This window comes from Balearica regulorum, chromosome 28 (genome assembly GCF_011004875.1).
Source record: "Balearica regulorum gibbericeps isolate bBalReg1 chromosome 28, bBalReg1.pri, whole genome shotgun sequence".
NCBI classification, from domain to species: Eukaryota; Metazoa; Chordata; class Aves; order Gruiformes; family Gruidae; genus Balearica; species Balearica regulorum.
Window position 1 is genome coordinate 781,376 of NC_046211.1, and position 25,227 is coordinate 806,602.

Here is a 25,227-nt window from a genome sequence, read left to right on the forward strand (position 1 = left end):
CGCGGGGCAGGGCACAACCGAGCTGTGCCAGCTCTGGATCTGGGCGCTCCAGGTAAGCGTCACCTCCTGGCACCGCTCTCCCAAAAGCTGTGCAAAGGTCCGCGGTGCCACCCGTTTATTTAAAACAAACACATTCCTCGCAGGCTGAATCTTTAGCCTGGGGAATATCGAGCAGAGAGGACGGTGCCAAGGGCAGGCTGGCTCCGGGCTGGGAGACCGGGGACGTGCCTGCGGCGGCACAGCCCAGCCCGTGCGTGGCGAGAGGGCATTTATTTATTTTCCTTTATTTTCTGCTGAACGGGTGCATCTTGTGACAGCGGCGCCGGGCCGCCTCGAACAAAGGCTGCGGGAGCTTTTCCAAACCTCCGGGCCGCTTCTTGCAGACGAGGATTAAAGGCGCTGGGGTGGTTTTTGCTCGCAGGTGCCTCTCGCGCGGGAACGGTTTGCTCCGTCCGCGGCTGTTTCGTTTCATGGTGGTTTTTCCCAGGAAATGAAATCCCTCCGGATCCGGATGCGCTGGGTTTGTCCAAGGTGTGTAATCCTTCCGGCGTTGCCCGGCGGCTCGCTGTACTCGCAGTCCTGTGCAAAGGGTTAACGCGGAGCTGGCGTGGACGGGGGTTGACGCTGCTGTGAGCCTGAGTCACCTCCGCTTGCCCTGCCCTTATCGCAGCCCTGCTCCGCACCCTGACCGCCTCTCTGCGCCCGTATCGGCCGCTTAAAGCTCAGCACCGAGCCGGCAACGAGCTGCTTGGGGTTGGAAAAGTGCGCCGTGCCAAAGCTCCCTGGGGGGAAGGAAATCCCCGTCTTTGGGAGATGGGGAAACTGAGGCACGGAGCAATGCTCCTCGTCCTGTGGCGCCTTGGGGTTGCCCAGCTCCTGCCTGTTGTTACAACCTGTGACGGATTATCCCGAACTCCCACGGGAAGGATTCCCGGGAGCCACGAAGGGGCAGTTCAGACCCGAGGGGATCCCCAAAAACTGACGGGAGTGGGAAACAGGAGGGTTGCTGAGGGCACCCGCAGCTCGGCGCGGAGCTGCAGCCCTCGGGTAAGGGAGGGGGGAAACGAGGAGCGAGGCTGAATTTGGGGCGCTCCGGGAGAACGGGGGTTACGCCTGCGTCCGCTGGCGAGGATGGTGGGGCAAAGGGTTAACAGGGAAAAGGATCCGATTTGCCAAGTGGTTCCTGGTTTATTTTGTGTGTGAAAGAGGCAGGGAGGAGGGGGAGGAGAGCGCCCGGCTGGCTGGGGAGTTGGGTGTGGGGCTGGTGCCCGCCGGGCATCGCTGCCAGGACCGGGGTCCCCTGGGGGTCACCCACCGCGTCGCCGACAGGTACGTCCCTGGCAGCCCCGGGGTGACCTGAGCCGCCATCCCCGCTCACGGGTGCTGCAGCACCCATGTCGCCCGCTGCCACCGTCCTCTTTGTCCCCTCGGAGCCACTCGCTGGCACCTTCCCTGCCCTTGCGCCCTGGGGACCGCGGGGACGGGGCTCCTGGGTCCCCCCTTCCACGCTCCCTCCGAGGGGCTGCCGGCGTTTCACCCAAAGGTCGTGTCGTGACCCTCGAGCCGGTCGCTCATCCCTCTGGTCCTCGGTCTTCCCGTCGAGCGATGGTGTCTGGCACGAGCATCCTCCAGCCCACCTAGAAAGAAAAGCCGGTGCTGAATCCTCGCCGGTGCCGGGGAATCCGGCTCTGCCCGGAAAAAAATTGGGGGCAACGTGCTGGCACCCGTGTGCTGCCCCGTGCAGGGACGGGTTCACCCCCCGCCTGCTGCTCTGGGTGCTCGGCAGAGGATGGACCCCTCCGTGGCGTCGGGGTGGGGTGGCTTTTGGGAGGAAGGTGTTGCTTCTTGCTTCCTCCCCTGGGAGCCGCGATTCCGACCTGATCCGGCTGGGTGCAAAGTGCTGGCGGAGCTGCCTGGAAGCGCAGGCTGGGTGCGTCGTGGCACCCGTGACCCTCCAGCTCGCCTGGCACCCCGGGGTGTCTGGGGACACGTGCCCAGGACCTGGCGCTGGCCAGGAGCCCGCGGTGGGGGCTGGAGGAGGTCCCGACCCCTCCCCGTGCACTCCTGTGATGAGTGTTGGCCGTTCTCAGCGTGGAGCAGAGGGGTTGGGTGGGGGCGTCTCCCCCCCAAGTCCCCGTCCCCGGGCTGGGCCGAGCCGTCGTGCCGCGGTCCCCGAAGCCCGCGGAGCTGAGGGCAGCCCGTGGGTAACACAATCCCCGGCCTCCTCGCTGCTCTCCAGCTGGTGCTCGCCCACGTTTTGGGGGGGGTTGACATACAAACATGGGCCTTAAACCAGCTCGGTGCCCGGCTCGTCGCGCTGCGAGGAGTCGGCGGCTCCCGGCCAGAGGAGCCCATCTCTCTCTCAGCAACGTGTTGGCCCGGAGAGAGCTGTGCCGACGGGTGGTAAATGGGGGTGGGTTGACTTCTTGGGGTGCAGGGGTGTACCCCGGGGTATGGCGGCGGTCTGGAGGGGGGGCAAGCGATGGCAGGGGCTGCCCGCAGGGTCGGGATTTATTTTGGGGGCCGTTGCTCAGCCGTGACGCTGCTTCAGGATCCCGTCCGTCGTCCCGCCAGCTCCCTTGCTCAGGAGGTTGGGTTGACACCCCGAGATGCCCAGCTGCTTTCTGGCGCTAAACCGGGAAACTCCTGGGCATCCAGGCTGGTTTTCTGGGCACCGACACCTGTACCAGCCTGGGAGCCCCAAAATCACCAGGTCGCCTTGGGGCAGAGCCGCGCTCATCGGTGGCAGAAGTGCCGCCGTCTTCCTATTTATTTATTCTTCTGTATTTACAGCGAAAGCCGCTCGCTGGTTCTGACCTGGTCCTGGGCTGATGATGGGCAGAGGAAAGTGGGATTTTTATCAGCTGACTGGGCCGGGAATGTAAAAACAGGAAAGCGGCTGAGCTCATCCCGTTTCCCTCCCTGTCCCAAGCAGGGCTGGCTGGGGGGGCGCAGAGCCGCCCACGGGGTTCGGGCGCAGCAGGGTGAGTCGGGGCCCGGCAGCGCCAGGGGAGGATGTGCCAGCCCCGGGGGGCCGCCGCGGGTACCGGCGTGGGGGGGTTGGGGATTATGGGCAGGTGTGGGGAGCGATGGGTCGGACCGGGGGGGGCTCGGGGGGGCTCCGCTGGGGTTTGCAGCCCTGGCTCCGGCCCGCTAACGGCAGCGGGAGAAGGGGGGTTTACTTTACTTAACGGGGGGGGGGGGTTAATGGGGGCCAGACGGGGCCCAGCAACGCCGCGCTGATGCTGCTGCCAGATGGAGGGAGCGGGCACAATGGGGAGCCGGGTTTTGGGGGGGCTAAAAGCTGCACCCCGCAGCGGCCTTTCTTTAAGGGCTTTGGTAGCCGCTTGGTGTGGGCAGCGTCGGGATGCTCGGGGGCTTCCAAAGCCCAGGGTGGCCTTTGGTGGGGGGCACGGCCAGGCTGAAACCTCCCCGGGTCCCATCCTGCTGCCATGCTGGGACCAGCACGTGCAGGGGACCGATGCTACCGGGCTGCCGATCCAGGTCCCCGAGCGATTGCGGAGCAACTCAAGCATCCTCTCCCGGGGGACGGCTGCTCCGGGGGGATGTTCCACCCCGGGGAGGTGGAAGTTTGGGGGTTTTGTGTCTGGGCGGATGGGCTGTATCCTTGTGGGGTCCCCCAGGGGTGGCGATGGGGGGAGATGGGACCCCATCACCGCTCAGCTCCCCCCGCCCAGCCGAGCCGGCGAGGAGCCGCTCTGAGCCCAGCCAAATTCCTGGGCGCTTAATGAGTAACCGGCGGCGAGGCACGGGGCCGCGCTCGGCCTCGAGTGGGTGTTTCTGTGTGTTCCTGCCAGCCGCGGCCCCCCCGGCCGTGTTTGTGCAGGGCTGGGGACCGGGGGGGCTCAGAACCCTCTCTATCATGGCGCCGGCACCACAGGGTCGGGGGGCCCCGCATGGTGCGTGAGGCTCGGCAAGGTCAGCGCCGGGGGGGGACGCGGCCGGGAAGGGGCAGCTCCTCTTTATGGCCGTCATAAGCTTTACCGGCCGAGCAAAGCTCCAAGGGCGGCTGTAAAAACACTCTGGGGGAGCTGGCGGGGGGCGGACGGGGTCTGCAGAGCTCGGCTGAGACCCCCCCAACTCATTTCATGCCCCGCGCCGAGGCCGGCCTGCCCACCCCCCGCCACCTTCGCTTCTCCCTCCCGCAGCGCCCGGCCCTGAGCGCAGCATGGACGGTCCCGACATCTTCCTGGGCCCCTGCGAAGGTGCCCTCGGCGGGGTCCCGGGTCAGAGACGGCGCTGCATGTCGGCCCTGGAGCCCGTCACCGCGTCCAGCCCCGGCACAGAGGCCGGCTGGGAGGAGGAAGAGGAGGAAGATGAGAACGAAGATCGCTTTCGGGGGGTGCCGTTGAGGAGAGCTTGCGCCCTCCGGACTTCCATCCGCTCCCGGGACCCCTTCCGCCGGCACAGCTGGGAGCCGGGCAAGGAGCTGCGCGGGGTCCCCGGCTACGACCAGCTCAGGTAGCGGTGACCTGCCCCGTGTCCCCATCCCGGCCCTGCGGCCACCCCCTCTTCCATGCACCCGCCCCCCCCCACGGCTGCTCCCGCTCCGGGGGTCGTGGGCCCTCCGAGCCGCATCCCCAGGGATGAGCATCCCCTGCCCTGAGCCGGTGGGGACGCCCCAAAAGCCGGGTGCTACAGCAAGGCTCGCCCCGTGGGGATGGGGGTCCCGGTTGTGTGTGTGTCCCCCACCTCCTCGACCCCGGCTCAGGGTCCCCCTGTCCCCGCCGCAGCGTGAGTCTCAAAGGGCTGAGCCCCGACGACATCGACTCCAGCGCGGAGCAGCTGGACAGGCTGGGGCGGCAGCGGCGGGACCCCCGGCGAGCCCCCCTCATCCACAGCAATGACGACCTGGAGTCCCTGCTCTCCCAGGACGAGGAGGACGAAGCCGATGTGCAGCGGGCGCAGGTAGGAGCCCCCTCCTCTTCCTCTTCCTGCCACCCCGGGGTGTCCTGTCACCCAGCACCCACCTGCAGCCGGGGGATGGATTTGGGGGGGGGGTGCTGAGCTTGGGTGAGTGTGGGGGACCACGACGGGAAAGCCGCACCCTGGGCGGCTTTGCCATCATCCCCGGAGCGGGATGCTCCTGCCCAAGCTGCGTTACCCTCTGGGAGCGGCCGCGCGGCACCGGTACGAGCCCCGGTGCACCGTCCTGGGCACCAGCAGCTGCCCCGTGCCACCCGCCGGGCCCTGCCGAAGGGCAGGTAGAGGGTGACAGGGACAGGAGCCGCTGGCCCCGATGCCGACCCCGATCCCGACCCCGTCGCTGCTGGCAGGAGGATGCACGGAGGCTGCCGGCGTACCGGGCCAGGCAGAGCGCCGGCGGCTGCGCCCTCCCCAAATCGGCGTCGCTCAGCGTCATCGACAGCTTCCCCGACGCAGACGGTGAGCAGCAGCACCCACGTCCCCCCGGGCAGGACCGGGGTGATGGCAGCCCCGTCCCTGCTCAAACCTCCCTAATAACGACCCAAAATCAATGGCGCCGCCACCAAAGCTAATTATTTCTCATCCCCACCCCCCGCGGCAGCCCTGGACCGCGGCAGATGCTTCACCAACCAAAAGAGGTGGCTCCTCTGGCCGCGCCTCGGCCCCTCTTTTAATTCATCGTTCTTTTGCCGTTGCAGAAATTTCCCCCTTCGCCTCCCAGCGGAGCCTGGTCAATGGGTGAGTCGGGGGGGGGACACGGCCAGGGGGCTGGGGGTGCACGTTGTGCTCCTGCGCCGGGCGTGAATCAGGCAGCTCAGGGACCCGAGAGCCCCGAGGGGAGATTTAGAAATGAAAATATTGGCCCAAATAGGGATTGTTATTTATTTATTTATTTATTCGTTGCCTGAGGCTGCAGAGAGGGGATGGGACGGGGTCGGGCTGAGACCCGACACACTTCACTCACTCCCAGCATCGGGGGCAGCGGGAACAAACCCCCAGGGACCAGCGGGCTGGAGGGGACGCTGCGTTCCCCCCCCCCGTCCCCCCGCTCCTGGCGGGCATTGTGCCGGCGGCACGGGGCCCCCCCCGTGCTGGTGCCTGTCACAGCCCATTCCCGTCTTCATTAGGGCGGCTGTTCCCCGGCATCGTTGTGCCCGGGGCTGGCCGGGAGCCCCGCGGGGGACGAGCGGGGATGGGGACGGGGACCAGCCGGCCCCCAACCACCTCGCCAAAACCGAGGGTGCTGCGTGGCCCGTGCACCCCATGGCCGTTCCCCCCCTGCCGTGTCCCCAGGGATGGGTTGGGAGCGGGGTTTGTCCCCCACCGAGGGCGTCCCCGAGGAACCGGGGCCAGCCCTGAGCGGGACCACCCAGGATGGGGGGCGGAGGGGGTTCCGTGCCCACAGCACCCCACTACCTCAGGTCCGCACCCATAGCTGCACCCACAAACCGACCACCGCCCCGCTCCCCAAATTACAGAGCAGGTCACACCATGGGGGTCACTGGGGGGGGGATGGAGCCACCACCCTCGGGGTGTGGGGGGGTCTGTCTGCACCCCCGGGGGCTCGGGGCGAACAGAAGGGGCTCTGTCCTTGACCCAGCTGGGAGCGGAGCAGCCACCCCGCAGAAGCCGGGGGGCCGGGGCGGCCGGGCTCGCTCCTCCCTGTTTCCCGGCCCCGCAGAGGACAGAGGGGGATTGTCCAGGCTGGATCCTCCGTCTCCTGCAGCTTCAGCGCCGGGAGCTGCGGGCAGCTGGCGGGGGAGGCGGGGAGCCAGAGCTGGGAAGAGACCCCCCTGGGCCGGACCCTCAGCTTCATCAAGAAGATGACGGGGAAGACGAAGGTAGGGAGGGGAAAAGGAGGGGGCGGCCAGGGCGGTTTGCTCCCCGAAACGCGGCGACGGGGTCGGGATGGGAGGGGGTTTCAGTTGATGCTCTGCCCATCGGGGAAGTCGTGCCTCAGTTTCCCCTCTCCCGCCTGGCACCGTCCGTCGCGGGGGTTTCACACTTTGGGATCTAAAGAGCGGGCGAAAAACCCCGCACGCGCTCGGGGAAGGAGACCGAGGAGGAAGGCGTTTGCCCAGCGGGTACCGGCCCCTGCGTGGGCACCGGCGAGGCGGTTTCGGTGGCGTCGCCATCGCCCCCCGTCCCGGTCCCCACGCCGTCACGGAGCACCCGGACCCACGGGGAAGAGCACCGGGTGGCGAGCGCCGACGGCGAGCCCGGGATGGCGACGGGCACCGGTGGCGAAGCCGCTCTCCCCGAGCGGGGACCCCCTGCGCGGTGGGGGACGCTCCCCGCCGGGGTTCACCGGGCCGGGCCCTGCCAGGGCCGAGGAAATGAGACTTTTCCTGGCAATGGGCGCGCTTGTTTGTGCGCCGAGCTCACCGCCCGCGCGCCCTCCCCCGGGCCCCTCCGCTCCATCCCTGCGCTTTCCTGCAGCGAGTCCTTCGTTCGGGGCGTTTTCCTTCGGCTCCTTCCCGGCTCGGAGGGTGGCGGGACCCTGCCGAGCCCCCATCCGTGCCTCAGTTTCCCCATTTCTCAGCGGGAGACGATGCCTGCTCGTAGGGCGCCGGGATGCTTAGGGTGACTCTGGGTGGTCGTGGGGCAGCGAGGGGGGGGGCACGGGGGGGTCCTCCCCAGCCACCGCTGCCCCCTCCCACAGGGCAAGGAGCTTAGGGGGAAACCGAGGCACGGCAGCGCACGCGGCATCTTGGGGACGTGGGGGCCACCGATGGCTTTACGTCCCCATGGCGTTGCCGTCCACCCTCCGTCACCCGCTTCTGGGCAGTGAAACCCACCTCGCCCCCCACACCCCCCCCCCCGAGACCGGCCCCCCCGGGGTTGCGATTTGCCGCCACGGGAAGCCATTAATCCCCCCCCCAGCCCCTGATCTCATCCTGCCTCCTCCCCGCCGGGCAGCGGCCGGCCGGATTAGCGGCCAGCTGTTAACATCATCACGGGGGCCGCGCTCCCCCAAACCAGCGCCGCGGCCCACGGGCCAGAACGCGGCCCGGCACAGCGGCGCGGTCCAGACCCCCCCGGCTGGGATGGCTCCGTCCTCGTCCCACCCCGCTGGGCGCTGAACCGGGGCTGCAAACGGTTTTAAATCCAGGATTTAGTAGTGGTATTATTTTTATTTAGCGGGAGGAAGAGGCTGCTCAGGCCGGGCTCTCACCCAGTCTCGGCTTTGCAAAGTTTGTCCTAGAAAGTCTCCGGGGAGGGAGAAGGGTCCCCGAGGGGGGGTCGTGCTCCGGATCCGGCCCCCCGCGGGCGGTGGATGGGGAACCGGGCTCGATCCCGGGGTGACTGGGACGCCGAGCAGCGCACGCGGCGATTGCGTCAGGCGAAGCGGTGGGGGGGGCGGGGGTGTGAACTGGGGTGCGAGCGGAGCGGGGTGCCCACCCCAGCATGGCTGCCGGGGCACGGGGCGGGGGGGGCACGGCGGAGGCACCCCAACACGGTCCCGGCGGTGCTGGTGGCACCGGGATGGCACCGGCCGAGGCAGCACCGTCCCCACGGGGGGATGTGGGGGACACACACGGGTCCTGGGTCACGCGGGTGCTCGTAGCTCGGGGGGGTCCCAAGCGGAGGCTGCGGCAGGGAGGGGGACGAGTCCCCGGGGTCCTGGGGCACCGCAGCAGGGAGGCACTGGGGCTCAGTGGGGGGGACCCCCCCCCCCCCAGAGGGGACCCCGAGAGGTCCGCAGGCAGCGGGGAGCACCCGGTGCCGCCTTGGGGGGCGCAGGCGGGGGCCGCGCGGGGTTTCGCAGGGCTGTGGGCGCTGGCCGGGAAGCGGCCGAGGGGAGCGGGGAGGCCGCGGAGGGGAGGGACCGTGCTATTTCAGGAAGAAATAATAATCCCAGCCGCCGGGGCCCAGATCGCCGCCGCCTCGGGGACTCGGCGCGGTCCCGTCCCCCTGGGACCCCCAGCCATGTACGGCCGTCCTGCGCCCAGGGTGAGTCACGGGAACGGCTCAGCCCCGGGGGTCCCGCGGGGGTCCGGGGGGGTCGCTGCGGCTGAGGGTCTCGCCCGAGCACCCCGCGCCGCCGGGTCGGCTTCCGCCCTCGCCGGGGATGGGCCGCGTGATGCTGGGGGGATCTGGGGCGTCGGTGGGGGGACGCCCCGGGATCCTGCGCCCACGATGCCGCGGGGTGGCTGCATCCCCGCGGCGATGCCCGTCGGCAGTTTTGGCGAGGGGCAGGCGCTGGGGTGACTCTGTCCTCGTAGGGGGACGGACACCCACCCACACGGTTTCCCCCCCCCACCCCGGGGGGCTGTGGGGTCCCCTCTGCAACCGGAGCACCCCCATCTCCTCAGTCCTCCCCCCCCGCCCCGACTTTCTATGACCGAGCAGCCGCCGCTTCCCCCTTCGCCCTCCGCTCCCACGTGATGCTCGCGGGACTTTCCAGACCTGGGGCCCCACCACGCGGGGAGAGGCACCCGACCCCCCCACGGGCACCACCGGAGCTTCCCCGCCGGCCGCATCCTGCCCCGGGGTGCCGGGTATCTGTCTGGGGTTTCCTTCCGTCAGTTTTGGGGCTGGTTTGGGGTTACGGCCGGGGAGGGGGAAGCAGAAACGAACCCCATCTCCAGGTTTGTACCTAGAGAGGAAACGAGAAATTAGGAATCAGGCCTGGGGTGACAGAAGGAGCGTGACCGTGTCCCGTCCCCCCCCACACCAGATGCTCGGCGCGACCTCGCGAGGGTTTGCTTCTGCTTTCGGGACCGTGATTTAATTTAAACCCGGCCTCGGCGGCGGGGCCCCCGCCCAGCACCGAGCCTGCGCCGGCTTAACGGCCGCGGCCGCCCCAAATAAACCGCTCGGCCGGAGCTGCCGTCCGCCTTTGGGTCCTTGGACGTGTTTTCCCCGACGGCCGCGCTCCGGCTTCCAACTTCTCCTCTTCCCTGGGAGCTGCGCGCGTGGGTGCGTCCCCGCCATCGTGGGTGCGTCCCCGCCATCGTGGGTGGGTCCCCGCCATCGTGGGCGCGTCCCTGCCGCGGTGGGTGCATCCCACCCATTGCCATGCACGGGTGCGTCCCCGCCGCGGCGGGTGCATCCCACCCGTTGCCAGCGGGGTTCGCAGGGCCGCGTTTGCATCGCTGCGCCGTTTCCTTTGCCGCCGGCAACGATTTCCGCAGGGAAATCGAGGCAGCTGGCAGAACGGCCGGTCGTGCCTCTCGGCAGCGCTGGTGAGTTTTGCGGTTAGCCGTTAAGCCGAGAGCCGCCGGCGACTCTCCTGGTTTGTCCCCCTCTCCTCGGTGAGCGCCGAGTGCCGTCGGGCTCAGAAACGTGGAGCAAAAGGGCATTTTTTTTGGTTAAGGAGCTGTTTGCACCCACGCGACCCCGCGGCGGGGTGGGCGGCTTGCCGGGTGACATCGTGGGGGGGACACAGGGTCCCCAAAAAGCCTCCCCTTGGCTGCAGCCGCGGGCTCTGCCGGAACATGGAGCCATCCCGGTGCCTCGGGTCTCTCGGCAACCTGGTAGCGTTATCTCTTGTGATAAGAAGGATGAACCTGATTGATAGATCCTAAAGGGCGTGAGTTAATGTTCAACCAGGTCGAGGGTAGCCCAGTCCCTGGTGCTGGGGTCCTCTCCGAAGCTGGCGTTTTAAGGGGAAAAAAGCACCTTTTTTTCCCCGAAATAATCACCTTCAGCCTGACTTTACATCGCTGGGGATCCGGATGGGAAAGCGGCTTTTGCCGTCCCCCCTCCCAAAAGCTGGTGGGAAGCGTCAGCATCCCCAGAGCGGCTTTCCAGGGGCAGGGCCTGGCATCGATTTCTCCGTTTGGGAGATAAAAGCCCCGAAATGGAGGAAAAACGTCACGCTGGGGCCACGACACAGGTATGGGATTTGTGTGTCACCCCAAAACTCTGCTTTGGGGGTACTCGGGGAGTTTTGGGGAGTCCTGCGTCGGCCAGGCGCTGGGGGATTGAAATCCCACCGAATTTTCTTCTTCTTTTTGGGATTCCAGCCCAGTGACTGGGGGGTTGGTGCCGCCCAGGGAGGATGCGGGTGGTGGATGGGTCGCGGTCCCCAAAGGCGCTGGGTGCGCGTGGGGAGGGGAAACTGAGGCACAAGAGACTGGACATTGGGGCACCCATCCTGAGGATGCTGCGGTGTGATCCGGGGATGCTCCGGAGGGACAGATCCAGAGTCACCCTGGGGTGCCCATTCCCAGCAGCCGCTTCTGGCTCTGGAGGGATGCTGGGTGCCCGTTCCTGGATCCTGAGGGATGCTGGGTGCTCGCTCCTGGATCCCGAGGGGCTCCCGGTGCCCATTCCCGGATCCACAGGGATGCCGGATGCCCGTTCCTGGATCCCGAGGGACTCCCGGTGCCCGTTTCTGGATCCCGAGGGATTCCCGGTGCCCGTTCCCGGGTCCCGAGGGGCTCCCGGTGCCAGTCCCCGGATCCAGAGGGATGCCGGGTGCCCGTTCCCGGATCCCGAGGGATTCCCGGTGCCCGTTCCCGGGTCCCGAGGGGCTCCCGGTGCCCGTTCCCGGATCCAGAGGGATGCCGGGTGCCCGTTCCCGGGTCCCGAGGGGCTCCCGGTGCCCGTTCCCGGATCCCGAGGGATTCCCGGTGCCCGTTCCCGGGTCCCGAGGGGCTCCCGGTGCCCGTTCCCACGCCGCGGTGCCCACCCGGGGCCCGGGCCCGGTAGGAACAAAGGCTCGCGGGCAGCACGAGGCCGGGGCCGGCAGCGCGACCCGCCCCCGCGGGGGGGTGAGGGTGTGGGGGGGGCGGAGCCTGGGGCGGAGCGGGCAGGAGCGGGCAGGAGCGGGCAGGAGCGGGCAGGAGCGGAGCGGATTATGTCTCGCATCGAGCCGCTGACCCGGGCGAGCAGCGATCGCACCAAGGTGGGTCCCTGCGGGCGCGGCCCCCCCCGGGGCTCCCCCAGTCCCTCTCCGCTGGGGGGGGGTGTCACCCCCATCCGGCACAGGGGGGTTCAACCCCCCCGGGGAGCCCTCGCTCAGGTTCCTCCCCCCCACCCCGCCCCAATTTGGGGGGCTCTGCCCTTCCCCACGCAGCTGGGAGGGGGCAGGTTTGGGGGGGCCTGGGGATGGGGGGGTGCTCGGAGCGGCGCTCATAGGAAAGGGGGGGGGGGTCATGCACCTTGGGGGGGTCCGTAGCAAAGGGGGGGCAGGGAGGTGGGCGAGGACCCCCCGCCAGCCTCGGCGCAGCCGCTCCCCATTGTGCAGCGGGGTCTCCTGGGAAGACAATAACCCTCCTGCCCGCACCGCTGCCCGCACCGCTGCCCGCACCGCTGCCCGACGCCGGGCAGGACCTGCCGAACATCCCGCCAGCAACTTCTTGGGCGAAGCAACGGCCGAACTTCCTCCGTCGCTCTCGCCCACCAGCCTTGTTTCCGCCGAAGGCCTTCTGGTGGCGTGGAACCCCTCCGGCTCCGGCGCGGCGGGTGAGGAAGTCGCCTTCTTCTCCTGCTGAGGGGGTGGGAGCAAATTGGGATCCCCCCCACCCCGGTTTTATTGTCCGCAGCCCGGCACAGACAAAGCCCTGTCAATATTTGGGCAGTGGGGAAACTGAGGCACGGAGAGCCGAGGTGCTCCTGTCCCGTGGTAGTTTCCCCGTCGCCCGGGACTTGGCGGGGGTGCGAGGCGGGGGGGGGCCGGGTGCCATCGTGGTGCACAGAGCATGTGGCAATCGCATGGTGAAACGAGGGCCGGGCGGGGGGGTGTCAAGTGGGGGCCCAGCTGGTGCCGGGCGCTGCCTGCGCTTGGCGGGGCTTTGTGCTCCGGCTGCGGCGGGCGTGCGAGGCAGGTGGGTGTGCAAGGTGGGCGTGTAAGGTAGGCGTGCAAAGCTCAGCTTCCTCCTCCCTGCCTCAGTTTACCCCAAAGCGGGGATTTTCGGAGGGGGGAAACCCCAACGCCGGCGCTCCCCCGGCTCACGTGGCACGGAGCGGCCTTTCATGCACCGAGTTTGTTGGGTCTGAGCCAGCGGGGGAGCAGATGGAGGTTTGGGGGGGGCTCGGCCCCAAGGTCTGGGTTTCGGGTGGGCCGGCAGAGGTGGTGGCGGGGGGGGGCGGGGGGGGAAGTGGTTGTTGGTTCCTGCGCCGGCCGGGGAGGGGGAAATGGCGGTTTTTGTTTAAAGAAAGTTTCCCCAAAGCCCGTCTTGCCCCACCCAAGGCCATGCCTTGGCCGGGGGGGGCTGTCGGAGCGAGTGTCCCCCCCGGGAGGGGACGGCTCCCAGGCGCTTGGAGAGCAGCCACCATCCCCGCCGCCAGCTGTCACCGCGTTAGAAATGGGGGGGGCCCCCGTCAAAGGTATTGGGGGGGGACACAGAGCCGCGGGACCCCCCCGGCTGGGACGGGCCAGTGGCAGATGGGATGTGTGGGGACCCCCCCGCCGTCCCGCCGCAGCTTTACAGCCGTGGGACCCCGTCCCCCGTGGCGGGATCCGCTTCTGGGGGGCTCCCAGCAGGGCAGCCCCCCCTCCCCGGTACGCCGTTCCCGTGAGCCCCCCCAAAAGAGCGGAGGGGAGGGTCCACACTGCACCCCCCAGCTGAACCCCCCGAAACCCACAGCCTCGCTCCTCCAGGGGCTTAAAACCTCAGAGGGGGCAAATTTGGGGCCAGAATGGGGCTTTTGGGTACTGGGGGGGGGGGGCACCCCCTCTTCTTATTGGGGGGAAGGAGCCACCGGGCATCCCCGCGCGGTTTGGGCCCCGGCGCAGCGGCATCTTTTGTTGCCACGCCAGCGAGGCCGGCGCTGGCTTTGTTCAGCGCCGGGGTGGCAGGCGGGGGGGGGACACGCACACACACGACGGGACTGTCCCCGACGAGGAGGGGACTGACGCCCCTCCGTGACGCCGTTTCGGGGTTCGGATCCGTCACCCAGGTCAGACCTTCGCTTTTTTGGGGGGCTGCCCCCCCCCCCCCCCCCAGCACCCGGTGCAGAGGCGGTGATGCCGCAGGTGGCTTTTTGGGGGGGGGGGGGGGGGATGGGTGGTGGCAGCTGGGGTTGTCATCGCCCCAAAACCTCTCCCCCGGGTCTGGCTGGAGTTTTTCGGCTCCGGAGGTTGGCGCGGGTGTGTTCTCACGCAGGAAAAGGAACGGGCTATCTTGAGCGAAGTCGTGTCGGTGCCGGCAGAAATACACCCGCCGTAGGCGTCGCACCGCAGCGCCGGAAAAAAAAAAAAGGAAAAAAAAAAAAGAACCCCCAAAAATACCCCCCCCCCCCCAAATTTCTATTTAAAGCGGAGGAACTTTCTGCTCCCCACCAGCGCCGGGGAGGTCGGATGTGGGGGGGACCCTGCGCCGCGGTTTGGCTCGACACCCCGTTTTGTGCCGGTGGCGTTGGCCGGTTGCAGGGGGAGCGTGGCCGGGCTTGGGGGCGATGTCTGGATTGGGGTACACCACTGGGGTTTGGGGGGCAGCCCCCCAGCCCCGCTGTGTGTTTTGGGGGGGCACGGGGATGGAGGCGGTGGTGCGGCTGCCGGTTCCTCCCCCCCGAGGTATTTACAGCCATGCGGTGCTCATGTCCTGCGGTCTCTGCCGTGCCCCCCCCGGCCATGGGGTGCAGCCCGACACCCCCAAACCCACTGTCAGACCCAGGTGTCCGGGCTGGGTGGGGGTCTCCATCCCCCCCACCCCCCCGGTCACCCCTTGCCGTGCCAGGCCACGTCCTCAGTGTCCCACGGGCAGCAGGGACCCTCTGTGCCCCCCCCCGCCCGGCACAGGGGGGTCTTTTGTCCCCCACCGGGCTGGATTTGGGGTTGCCACTGGGGGGTCCCGGCCGAAATGCCCCCCACTCCTGTCCCCGGCAGGCAGCCAGACCCCCGAGGGGCTCCAAGCCCCCCACTCCCCCGTGTCCCCCCCTTCTATAGACGGGCAAGGGGCTGCGTGGGACACCCCCCCCCCCAAAACACTTCCAGGGGGGCTGCTGAAGCCTCGTGGGGTTTTATGGCACCGGCTGCGCCCGTGTGTCCCCCCCGGCGTGGCCTTTGCGGGGTGGGGGGGGACCCAGGTGTGCTCCAGGGTGGGGGGCACCCAGGCAGGGTGGGGGTCTGGGTGGGGGGGACGCAGGCGTGCTGTGGGGTGAGGGTCTGGGTGGGGTGGGGGTGCGAGTGGGGGGACCCAGGCGGGGTGGGGGTGCGGGTGGAGGGGTCCCCACGCAGGGTGGGGGTCCGGATGGGGGGGACCCAGGCATGCTGCGGGGCATGGGGGGGGTCCCTGTGGGGTGGACCCAGGCAGGGTGGGGGTCCCCAGACAAGGCGGGGGTCCGGGTGGGGGGGTCCCAAGGCAGGGTGGGGGGACCCAAGGCAGGGTGGGGGTCCAGGTGGGGGTCCGCAGACAAGGCGGGGGTCCGGGTGGGGGGGTCCCAAGGCAGGGTGGGGGTCCAGGTGGGGGTCCCCAGACAAGGTGGGGGTCCGGGTGGGGGGGTCCCAAGGCAGGGTGGGGGGGACCCAAGGCAGGGTGGGGGTCCGGGGCGGGTGGGAGCCGGTGTCGGGGAACAAATCCAGGCGGGCTGGGGGCGGGGGGGCAGGAAGAGGAATCGCCTCCCGCCTTTGTCTGCCGGCGGTTCGGCTTCCTGCGGCCGGGGCCGGGGCTGGAGCAACCGCGGGGCCGGGCTGGCGGCACCCTGCCGGGCCCTCCGGGGGGAGCAACCCGGGGCAGAGCGAGGGCGAGGGAGAAGGAAAGGAAGGAGGAGGAAAAGGGGGGAAAAAGAAAAAAAAAGGGGGAGGGATAGGTAAAAACAAAAAAAAGGAAAAGAGCAGGGGAAAAAAAGGCCGGGAAAAAAAAAAAAAAGGAAAGTAAATAGAAAGGGAAAAAACGGAAAGAAAAAAAAAAAAGAAAAAGGAAAGGAAAAGGAAAGGAAAAGGAAGGGGGGGGGGAGGAAAAAAGAAAGGAAAGCAAAAAAAGGGCAAAAAAGTAAAAAAAGAAAAAAAAGGAAAGCAGCAACAACAACAAAAAAAGCAAAGGAAAAAATAAATAAATAAAGCCCCGGGAACAATCGCGGCCCAGAGCCGGGCAGATGTTGTGGCCGGAGGCTCGGCGGGCACCGCTCCCTCCCAGCCGGGCTGGGGGCCGAGCCGGGGGGGCCGGGATGTGCTGCTGCTCCTGCGCCCCGTTCCCGGCGGACGGGGAGGTGGAGAGACCCCTCTGCGGAGAGCTGGTGAGCCCTGACCCCCCCGGCTCCCATCAACCCCTCGTGTGCGTGTCCCCCCCACCCCGGCACGGAGCGGGAGCCGTGGCCGTGTCCCTCCCGCGCTGGGTGGGGGGATGCTCGGCTTAGCCCCACTCCTGTCCCGTGGGCTCCCGTGATCTCCCGTGATCTCCCGTGATCTTCCTCACCTTCCTCCCCACCTGCCCGGCTCCTCCCCGGGGGGACCCTCGGTCTCTCACCCACCCTCCCGGGGGGAGTCGTCGGGAAAACCGGGACACCCCACCGCCCCGCTTCGGCATCGCGCTGAGCTGCGGGCAGGGGATGGGGGACGCGAAGCGCCGTCGTTTTAGGGGGGCTGGCGCGGAGAGGGTCTGCTTGGCGGGTGCCCTGGTGCCAGGCACGGCCGGGTGCCGCGGCTGGGGGGGGACAAAGGCAGCTCTGTGCCGGTCGGGGCGCGGGGGGGGTCCGAGGCGGGAGCGGCCACCCTTGAGATGCTCGGGATAACGCTGGCTCGCTCCCCTCTTCCGGGAGAGGAAAACCACGGCGAGCTGCCGGTGGCACCGGGGTCCCCAACCGGACCCCAAAACCGTCCCCATGGGGGGCAGCTGGCCTCTGGACCCCCATTTTGGGGGAAAAAGAGTGAAAATACCCAGCGTGGATAAAAAAAGGTGGTGGGAAGGCGCAGGGCTGCCGGTTGCGATGCTCCGGCGATGCCCCCAGCCCCCGTGGGCGCCGGGGAGCATCGTCACCTCCCCCCCGCTGCGGCCCCCGCATCTCGTCCCCATTGGGGCTGGCGGCTGCGGTGCCGGGGGGGGGGGCGGGGGGGGAACATGTGCTGGGGCGGGGGGGATTTCTCCCGCAGCCACCCGGTTGTCATGGTTATGGGATGATGGGAAGCACGGGCGAGCGGAGCGATCGGGGTGGCTTCTCCCCAGCCGCTCGGCTCCCCGTCCTCCCCCCGCCGGGGTGGCAGGACCCCCTGAGCATCGCGGAGGACCGGGTGGTCCCACCTCAGCCCCGACTCCCCGCAACCATGAGCCGCATCCCGAAACAAGCCGGGGCCGTGCCGGGTGGTGCCGCGGGGCGCCCGCCGTGCCGCAGCCCCGTCAGGCGCCCGTCGCATCTCTCCGGGCAGAGCAAAGAGAAGGAGAAGATGAAGGAGGGCAAGGAGAAGGACGCCCGCTACACCAACGGCCACCTCTTCACCACCATCACCGTCTCCGGCATGACCATGTGCTTCGCCTGCAATAAGAGCATCACGGCCAAGGAAGCTCTTATCTGCCCCAGTGAGTAGCCGAAACGACCGCGGAGGCTTTGCCGGGTGGGCACGGCAATCCCCGTTGCAAGCGGCCGGTTGCTCCCGGTTTGGCTCCGCGGATTCGTGCCGCGGAGCAGGGGAGATGCTCGCGGAGGTGATTTCTCCTGGCACGTCCCGGCAAGGCAGCCGGCACCGCCAGCTCCTTCCAGCTCCCCCCGGTGCGGGCAATGCCGCGGTGCCAGATGGAGCCGGTGAGCCCGTGGCACCGGGCTGGCGCGGGGCATCGTGGCCTCCGGTGGGGGGGGGGGGTGGCACCCGTTGGCACCGCGGTGGCGGCGGCTCAGCTGCTCCCCGGCAGCTGCGGCTCCGGCAGCGCCTGGTGTCATCCGCGGCTGCCCGGATTCACACCCCCCCCCCCACCCCTCCGCATCTGCTCCCGTCACTCCGGCACCGGCGGCTCCCCCGGGATGGGGGTGGCGGGAGGGTCCCCCCGGTGTCTCTGGGGGTGGCCGTGCCATCACCTCTCCCTGTGCGTGTGTGTCTGTCCCCCCCCAGCCTGCAACGTCACCATCCACAACCGCTGCAAGGACACGCTGCCCAACTGCACCAAGGTGAAGCAGAAGGTGAGCGCTCGGCCGGCTGCCACAAGTGACACGAGCTGGCCGGTCTCAGCCGCTCCGGGGGGGGGGGTTTGGGGGGGGGGGAGGGCGAGGGGACACGCAGGGACGATGACACCCGCCATGACGCCTCCGCTCCCTCCCCCAGCAACAGAAAGCCGCGCTGCTGAAGAACAGCTCGGCGCTGCAGTCGGTCTCGCTGCGCAATAAAAGTGAGTGGGGTGCGAGGGAGTGGGGTGCGACAGCTCTTCCCCCCCCCCCAGCCCACGCTGCCTGTCACCGAGGTGTCGGGTCCCTCTCCCAGCTGCGGTGGGGTGTCCCCCCCTCCGTGGGGATGCGGGGGGGATGGTGTCCCCCCAGGGGCAGCCTGCGGGTTGGTGGAGGGGGGGTGGTGGTGGCAGTGACCCCCCCCTCGGTGTCCCCCCTCCAGCCGCCATCCGGGAGCGCCCCAACTCGGCCATCTACCCCTCGGAGAGCTTCCGCCAGACGCTGCTGGGTCCCCGCCGCGGCCGACCCTCCCTCTCCCTCTCCAAGAGCGTCTCCACCACCAACATCGCCGGGTAAGTGGGGGGGCTGGGGGGGCGACGGGACACGGGGGGGTGTCCCCAGAGCGTCACCATCGTGTCGTCCCCCCCCAGGACGTTCAACGATGAGTCTCCCCTGGGGATACGGCGGATCCTGTCGCAGTCCACGGACTCCCTCAACATGCGCAACCGCACGCTCTCCGTGGAGTCGCTCATCGACGAAGGTGGGGACCCACCGGGGCCGGGGGGGGGGGGGACGACGACGACGATGACACGGGGCGCAGGGTCAGCCCCCCCACCCCACCGACTCCCCCCCCGCCCTCCTGCGCAGGCCCCGACGTCATCCTCAACCAGCTGATGAGCGACTTCGAGGCGGACGGGAAGGACTTTGAGGCGGATTCCTGGAGCCTGGCCGTGGACAACAGCTACCTGCAGCAGCACAAGATGGACGTCATGAAGCGCCAGGACGTCATCTACGGTGAGCGGCCGCGTGGGGACAGCCCGGACCGGCGGGGGGGGGACGTGGGGTGCCGGGGTGAGATGGGGATGTGGGGACAGGGTGGGGGACAGAGGGATGGGGACGTGGGGACAGGGGATGGAGAGATGGGGGACACAGGGACAGGTCAGAGCAGCGATGGGGATGCAGAGATGGGGGACGTGGGGACGCAGGGATGGGGACAAAGAGGTGGGGGACACCTGGAGGCGGTGGGGACGGCGGGGGTGCCGTCCCCACGGTGCGGAGCAGGCTGGGACCCGCCGCGGTGGCTGTCCCCTCTCACCCATCCCGCCCCGCCGCAGAGCTGATCCAGACGGAGATCCACCACGTCCGCACGCTGAAGATCATGGCCAACATGTTCCGCAAGGCCATGCTGGAGGACCTGCAGGTGGACCCCACCACGGTGCAGAAGATCTTCCCCTGCGTGGACGAGCTGAGCCAGATCCACGAGCGGTTCCTGACGCAGCTCCTGGAGCGTCGCAGGGAGTCCCTGGCCCACGACAGCAACAAGAACTTCGTCATCAACCGGCTGGGGGACATCCTCGTCAACCAGGTGGGGACGGCGTGGGACCACCAGAGCCAGCGGGTGCTGGGGTGGGGGGGGCATGACGAGCCTGCTGATGTCCCCTCGTTTCCCCCCCCCCCAAGTTTTCGGGTGGCAGCGCGGAGCAGCTGAAGAAAGCCTACTCCGAGTTCTGCAGCAAGCACACCAAAGCCGTCAAGGAGTACAAGGACCTGCTCGCCCGCGACAAGCGCTTCCAGCAGTTCATCCGGGTGAGCGCCCGTCCCCGCAGGGCTCCGGAGGGACCCCCGGGGTGGGTGTCGGGGTCTCCCTGTGGGCTCCGGGCTTCGTGCCCCACTGCGATACCCTTCTGCCAGCTCCGTGCCTCAGTTTCCCCAACTGCGCGTCTCTCCCTAATGCCTCTTAACGTGGTTACGAGCCCCGAGGGGAGGCTGGCTGCTGCTAACGGGGTGCCCTCTGCTCCCTCCCCTCCCTCCGGCTGGCCAGAGGATGACCCGGTCCCCGCTGCTCCGACGTCACGGCGTGCCCGAGTGCATCTTGCTGGTGACGCAGAGGATCACCAAGTACCCGGTGCTCATCGAGCGCATCCTGAAGAACTCCAAAGGTAACGGGGCTGGGGGCGGGCGGGCAAGGCGGGGGGGTGCCCGTGCTGGGGGGGGGGACGTCCAGCCCTGACCGCGTGTGTCCCCCCCCACCCCAGACAACGAGGGTGACTCCGCGGACCTGTCGCGAGCGCTGAAGCTGGTGAAGGAGCTGATCTCCTCCATCAACGAGGAGGTGCACACGTGCGAGATGAACGCGCGGCTGTGGGACGTCTACAGGCGCGTGGACGGCCGCGCCAAAGTGCAGCTGCCGTGGGAGAACCGCACCGGCATTTTCGGCAAGGACGAGCTCCTGCGGCGGAAGCTGGTGCACAGCGGCTGCATGCTCTGGAAGACGGCGACTGGGCGCTTCAAAGGTGGGGACCGGGGTGCTGGGGGGGGGACACGGGGTGCTGGGGATGGAGATGCTGGGGGATGGGGATGCTGGGGGAGCAGGGTGCTATGGGGTGGGGGTACCAGGGCGCGGGGATGCTGGGGGAGCAGGGTGCTGGGGATGGGGGGTACCGGGGGATTGGAGGTACCTGGGGATGGGGCTGCCAGGGACCGCAGTGCCAAGGGATGGAAGATGCCAGAGGATGAGGGTACCTGCGTTTGGGGATGCTGGGGGAGTGGGGTGCCGGGGGATGGGGGTGCCAGGGGATGAGGGTGCCTGGGGATGAGGATGACGGGGTGCCAGGAGATGGGGGTGCTGGGGAATGGGGGTGCCAGGGGATGAGGGTGCCTGGGGATGAGGATGACGGGGTGCCAGGGAATGGGAGTGCCAGGGGGATGTGGTACCAGGGGATGAGGATGCTGCGGAGCAGGGTGCCAGGGCGCAGGGGTACCAGGAGGCCCCCACCCTCCATGGACGAATTTAGGAGCAGCCCTGGGACTGGGGGGGCCCTGGTGCCCTGCGGGGTGGGACACGCCACGGCCTCACCCCCCCACACCCAGCATCTCCCGTCCCTGCGCTCCCTCCCAGACGTCCTGGTGCTGCTGCTGACGGACGTCCTCATCTTCCTGCAAGAGAAGGACCAGAAATACACCTTCCCCATGCTGGTGAGCCGCCGCCGCCGCCCGGACCCCGCATCCCCGTCCCCCACCGCTGCCGGGACGGTGCTGCCGGCACCGGGACGCCATTCCAACCCCGTCACCTGTCCCGCAGGACAAGCCGGCCGTCATCTCCCTGCAAAACCTCATCGTGCGGGATATCGCCAACCAGGAGAAGGGGATGTTCCTGATCAGCGCGGCGCCGCCGGAGATGTACGAGGTCCACGCCGCCTCCCGCGACGACCGCAACAACTGGATGAAGGTCATCCAGCAGACGGTCAGCCTGTGAGTGTCAGCCCTGCGGTGGGGGGGTCCCCACGGCCGCGGGGTGGGTGACAGGGAGGGGGAAGGTGGGCGCAGCTCCGAGTTGGGTCCTCTGAGCCTCGGCGGGATGCGGCCGGCGGGAAGGGCAGACGCGGTGCGATGGGGTCGGGGGGTCCTGGTGTCACCCCCCCCCCCCGTCCCTTCCAGCTGTCCCAGCCGCCAGGACTTTCCCCTGATCGAGACGGAGATTGAAGCGTCCTTACGCAAGCTGAAAGGTGGGTGCTGCTGCGGGGGGCCCTGGCCCCCCCATCCCTGCTCATCCCCCCCATCCCTGCTCCCCCCCATCCCTGCTCATCCCCCCCATCCCTGCTCCCCCCCTTCCCTGCTCATCCCCCCCCATCCCTGCTCATCCCCCCCATCCCTGCTCATCCCCCCCATCCCTGCTCATCCCCCCCCATCCCTGCTCCCCCCCATCCCTGCTCATCCCCCCCATCCCTGCTCATCCCCCCCATCCCTGCTCCCCCCCTTCCCTGCTCATCCCCCCCCATCCCTGCTCATCCCCCCCATCCCTGCTCATCCCCCCCATCCCTGCTCCCCCCCATCCCTGCTCCCCCCGCCCCTGCTCACCCTCTCCCACCCCGCAGACCGCATCCTGCAGTACGACCGGAAGATCGCGGCGCTGCTGGAGGAGAAGGTGGGGCTCTTTGCCGACATGCGGGCCCTGGCCGGCGGCTGCGAGGAGCCCTCGCCCACCCTGGCCCCCCGCACCTTCTTCCACTCCGACTCGGCCGATGGTTCCCGAGGGGAGAAGCTGATGCACGACGCCATCCGGGAAGGTACGGACGCTCCGGATGGGGAAACCGAGGCACGGGGCCGAGGTCCTTCCCCCACGGCGCGGGGCTCACCTCGCGCTTCCCCGCAGTGGAGTGCCTGAAGGAGATGTTCACCGGCGCCGGACGCGACCGTGACCAGAATAACCTCGCCGAGGCCGAGAGCTGCCCCAGCCCTGGTGCCAGCAGTAAGATGGGGGACGGGGGGGGCGCGTGCCAGCCGGGGAAAGGGGGGGTCCGCGCCTGGCTCGGGGTCCCCCGGGGCCGCGGTGGAACTCACCCCCCCGCCTCTGCCTGCAGACGGTGACGCCGGCAACTTCAACGGCTCCCTGGAGTTTGGCAGGGCGGATTCGGACGCCGGGCAGCGGGTGAGCACGGTGCGGGGGGACGGACATCGGGGGGGGCACCCCCAGCCTGTGCCGGGGCCACCGCGGTGTCACTGTTCTCTCTCCGTAGGATGGGAACGGCAACCAGGTCCCGCAGAAGGTGCTCCAGGAGGTAAGGGGGGACGGGACGGGGGAGAGACCCGGCTCCCTCCCCGCTGCACCAGCGTGCCTCAGTTTCCCCACCCCGGTTCCCCCACGGGGGCTCACCGTCCCGTCCTCTCCTCCCCAGGAGATCAACCAGCGGCTGGTGAACCTCTACAGCCTCCTGCACGGGCTCCAGGTCGGTGGGACAGTGCTGCCGGGAGGAGGGGGCCAGGCTGGGGGCCGGGCTGGGGGCCAGGCTGGCATCCCCCCCCCCCCCCCGCCCGTGCCCGCACCCCCCTGCCCACCCCCCTGCCCGCATCCCCGCAGGCGGTGATGAGCCAGCAGGACACGCTGCTCCAGCTGCAGCTACAGGAAGGCACGGAGAAACCGTCCCGCCGCGGTTCCCAACCGGCTCCGGCGGAGCCAACGGCCCGAGCGGGCGAGAAGCCCGGCACCACGGAGCTGGCGCTGCTGCAACGGCAACACGGGCTGCTGCAGGAGGAGCTGGGGCGCTGCCGGCAGCTCTGCCAGGAGCGGGCGCAGGAGGCGACGGCCCTGGAGACGCGGCTGCGGGACAGCGAGCAGGAACGCGTCCGGCTGGAGCGCGAGCTGGAGGAGGCCCGGCGGCAGTTGGGCGCTCTGCGGCAGGAGGGCGGCGCGCGGGGACGCCGCGGGACCGATCCGCGGCGGAGGAGTCTGCCGGCCGGAGATGCGCTCTATCTCAGCTTCACCCCGCCACAGGTACGGGGGAGGATGGGCTCACGCGTGGCACGAGTGCGTCCGGCCTCAGCTCAGCAGGTTTGGGGTGCAGGGAGACAGCAGTGGGAGGGTTAAAGATGTGCTCATGCGTGACACGAATGTGTCCGGCCTCAGCCCAGCAGGTTTGGGGTGCGGGGAGGCAGCAGTGGGAGGGTTAAAGATGTGCTCATGCGTGACACGAATGTGTCCGGCCTCAGCTCAGCAGGTTTGGGGTGCGGGGAGGCAGCAGTGGGAGGGTTAAAGATGTGCTCATGCGTGACACGAGTGCATCCGGCCTCAGCCCAGCAGGTTTGGGGTGCGGGGAGGCAGCAGTGGGAGGGTTAAAGATGTGCTCATGCGTGACATGAGTGTGTCCGGCCTCAGCCCAGCAGGGTTTGGGGTGTGGGGAGGGGATGGCAGGAGGAGAGAGATGTGCTCATGCATGACACGAGTGCGTCCGGCCTCAACCCACCTGGGTTTGGGACCTTGGGGTAGGGGGAAGGTGCACTCATGCATGACATGAGCGTGTCCGGCCTCAGCTCATCCGGCTTTGGGGCCTCAGGGGGTGGGAAGGACATGCTCATGCATGACACGAGTGTGTTCGGCCTCAGCCCCTGCGTGTTGGGGGGGGGTGCGAGGGCTCAGGCCTGACCACCCCCCCCCCCCACCTCCCTCGCAGCAGCTGAGCCACGGCCCCCACCCCGCCAGCCTCTCCTACCACCACCCTGCCTTCGCCCCCTGCCCCCGGGAGGAGCTGGATTACCGGGGGGGTGATCCCGACCGGCTGCGGGAGGGTGAGGACGCCCTGGACGCGCTCCTGGAGGACGAGGGCTTGGGGAGCCGCCACTCCCCCCCCGCCAGCCCCCGAGGTGGGTCCCCGGGATGGGGCGGGGTGGGAGCGGGTCCTGGGCACCCCCTTTTCCCGGGCGGGGGGGGCTAACGGGGTGTTTTTCCGCAGATTTCCTGAGGATGCAGGATATTCCCGAGGAGGTGGAGAACAGCCAGGAGCTGAAGGAGGGCGACGGGGGCTCCTCGGACAGTTAGGGACCGGCTCCTGCCCCTCCTCGGCCCCCCCAGCACCCCACGATGTCCACACCCCCCCCAGGGAGATGCTGGGGTCAGGATCCAGCCCTGGGGGGGTTGGGGGGCACCCGGGGCTGTTTTGGGGAGCTGCTGGTCCCGTGGGAGCCTTACGGGGCTGGGGGGGGGGGGGTGTCCGGTCGCCCCCTCCCCTCCTCCAACCTTGGGGGGGACACACACACACAGGGACACCGACACAGCGGTTTGGGACTGATGTCCCCCCCCCCGCGCCCCTCCGCTCGGATTTATTTATTTATTTTGTCGTCTGGGGGTGGGAGGAGGCGGCCGGAGGGGGGTCCTGGTCCGTCCCAGCGCTGGGCAGGATGTGCCCCCCCCCCTTCCCCTCGGTGATGGGGGTGAGCCCGTCTCTACCGAAGCTCGTCCCTCACCCTGGTTTTGGGGGGGCTGCCCGGGGTGGGGCTGGGACGGTGGTTTTAATCGGTTGGTTGGTTCCCCGCGGTTTAACTGTTAAAAAAAAAAAAAAAAAAAAAGAAGAAGAAGAAAAAAAAAAAAAGAAAAAAAAGTTGGAAAATAATTAAAAAGAGCAGTTTTGACCCAAACTGTGCAGGTGGGTGGCCGGGGGAAGGCGGAGCCTGGCTGGGAGGAGGTGGGCTGCGGGAGGACGGGGTGCTGCAGCCGTGGCATGCACCGAGTGCGGGGGGTCTCAGCCGTGCAGCGAGTACGTCGGCTCTCAAGCCCACGCCTGCATCCGTCGGTGTGGGAGAGCG

The 25,227-nt window shown here is 68.7% G+C and overlaps 1 protein-coding gene across 9 annotated transcripts; it reads left to right on the top strand.

The window, feature by feature from the left end:
- Positions 1-4,185: 4,185 nt before the first annotated feature.
- On the top strand, positions 4,186-25,059 carry ARHGEF2 (Rho/Rac guanine nucleotide exchange factor 2). Of its 9 annotated transcripts, none has more exons than XM_075737479.1 (26): positions 4,188-4,482; positions 4,755-4,929; positions 5,298-5,406; positions 5,646-5,685; positions 6,674-6,788; positions 17,204-17,354; positions 17,882-17,949; positions 18,092-18,155; positions 18,374-18,503; positions 18,582-18,691; positions 18,799-18,945; positions 19,266-19,516; positions 19,612-19,737; positions 19,973-20,090; positions 20,187-20,444; positions 21,050-21,126; positions 21,233-21,402; positions 21,589-21,656; positions 22,026-22,217; positions 22,304-22,399; positions 22,512-22,579; positions 22,668-22,709; positions 22,827-22,877; positions 23,009-23,422; positions 24,099-24,288; positions 24,378-25,059. In XM_075737479.1, exons 1-26 carry the CDS (start codon positions 4,190-4,192, stop codon positions 24,461-24,463), a joined length of 3,609 nt encoding a protein of 1,202 aa, XP_075593594.1. In that variant the 5' UTR covers positions 4,188-4,189; the 3' UTR covers positions 24,464-25,059. The 9 variants fall into 9 exon arrangements, with proteins under 9 accessions (XP_075593595.1, XP_075593594.1, XP_075593591.1 ...); XM_075737476.1 differs by having other exon boundaries at positions 24,102-24,288; XM_075737480.1 differs by lacking the exons at positions 24,099-24,288; positions 24,378-25,059 and adding an exon at positions 23,812-23,880 and having other exon boundaries at positions 4,186-4,482; positions 23,009-23,479.
- Positions 25,060-25,227: the final 168 nt, after the last annotated feature.

Excerpts from the sequence above, each read along its gene's own strand:
- ARHGEF2 (XM_075737479.1), top strand. The coding sequence starts at position 4,190 with ATGGACGGTCCCGACATCTTCCTGGGCCCCTGCGAAGGTGCCCTCGGC. Across the intron at positions 4,483-4,754 it reads CCCGGCTACGACCAGCTCAG|CGTGAGTCTCAAAGGGCTGA; the intron begins GTAGCGGTGACC and ends TCCCCGCCGCAG. Across the intron at positions 21,403-21,588 it reads ATCCAGCAGACGGTCAGCCT|CTGTCCCAGCCGCCAGGACT; the intron begins GTGAGTGTCAGC and ends CGTCCCTTCCAG.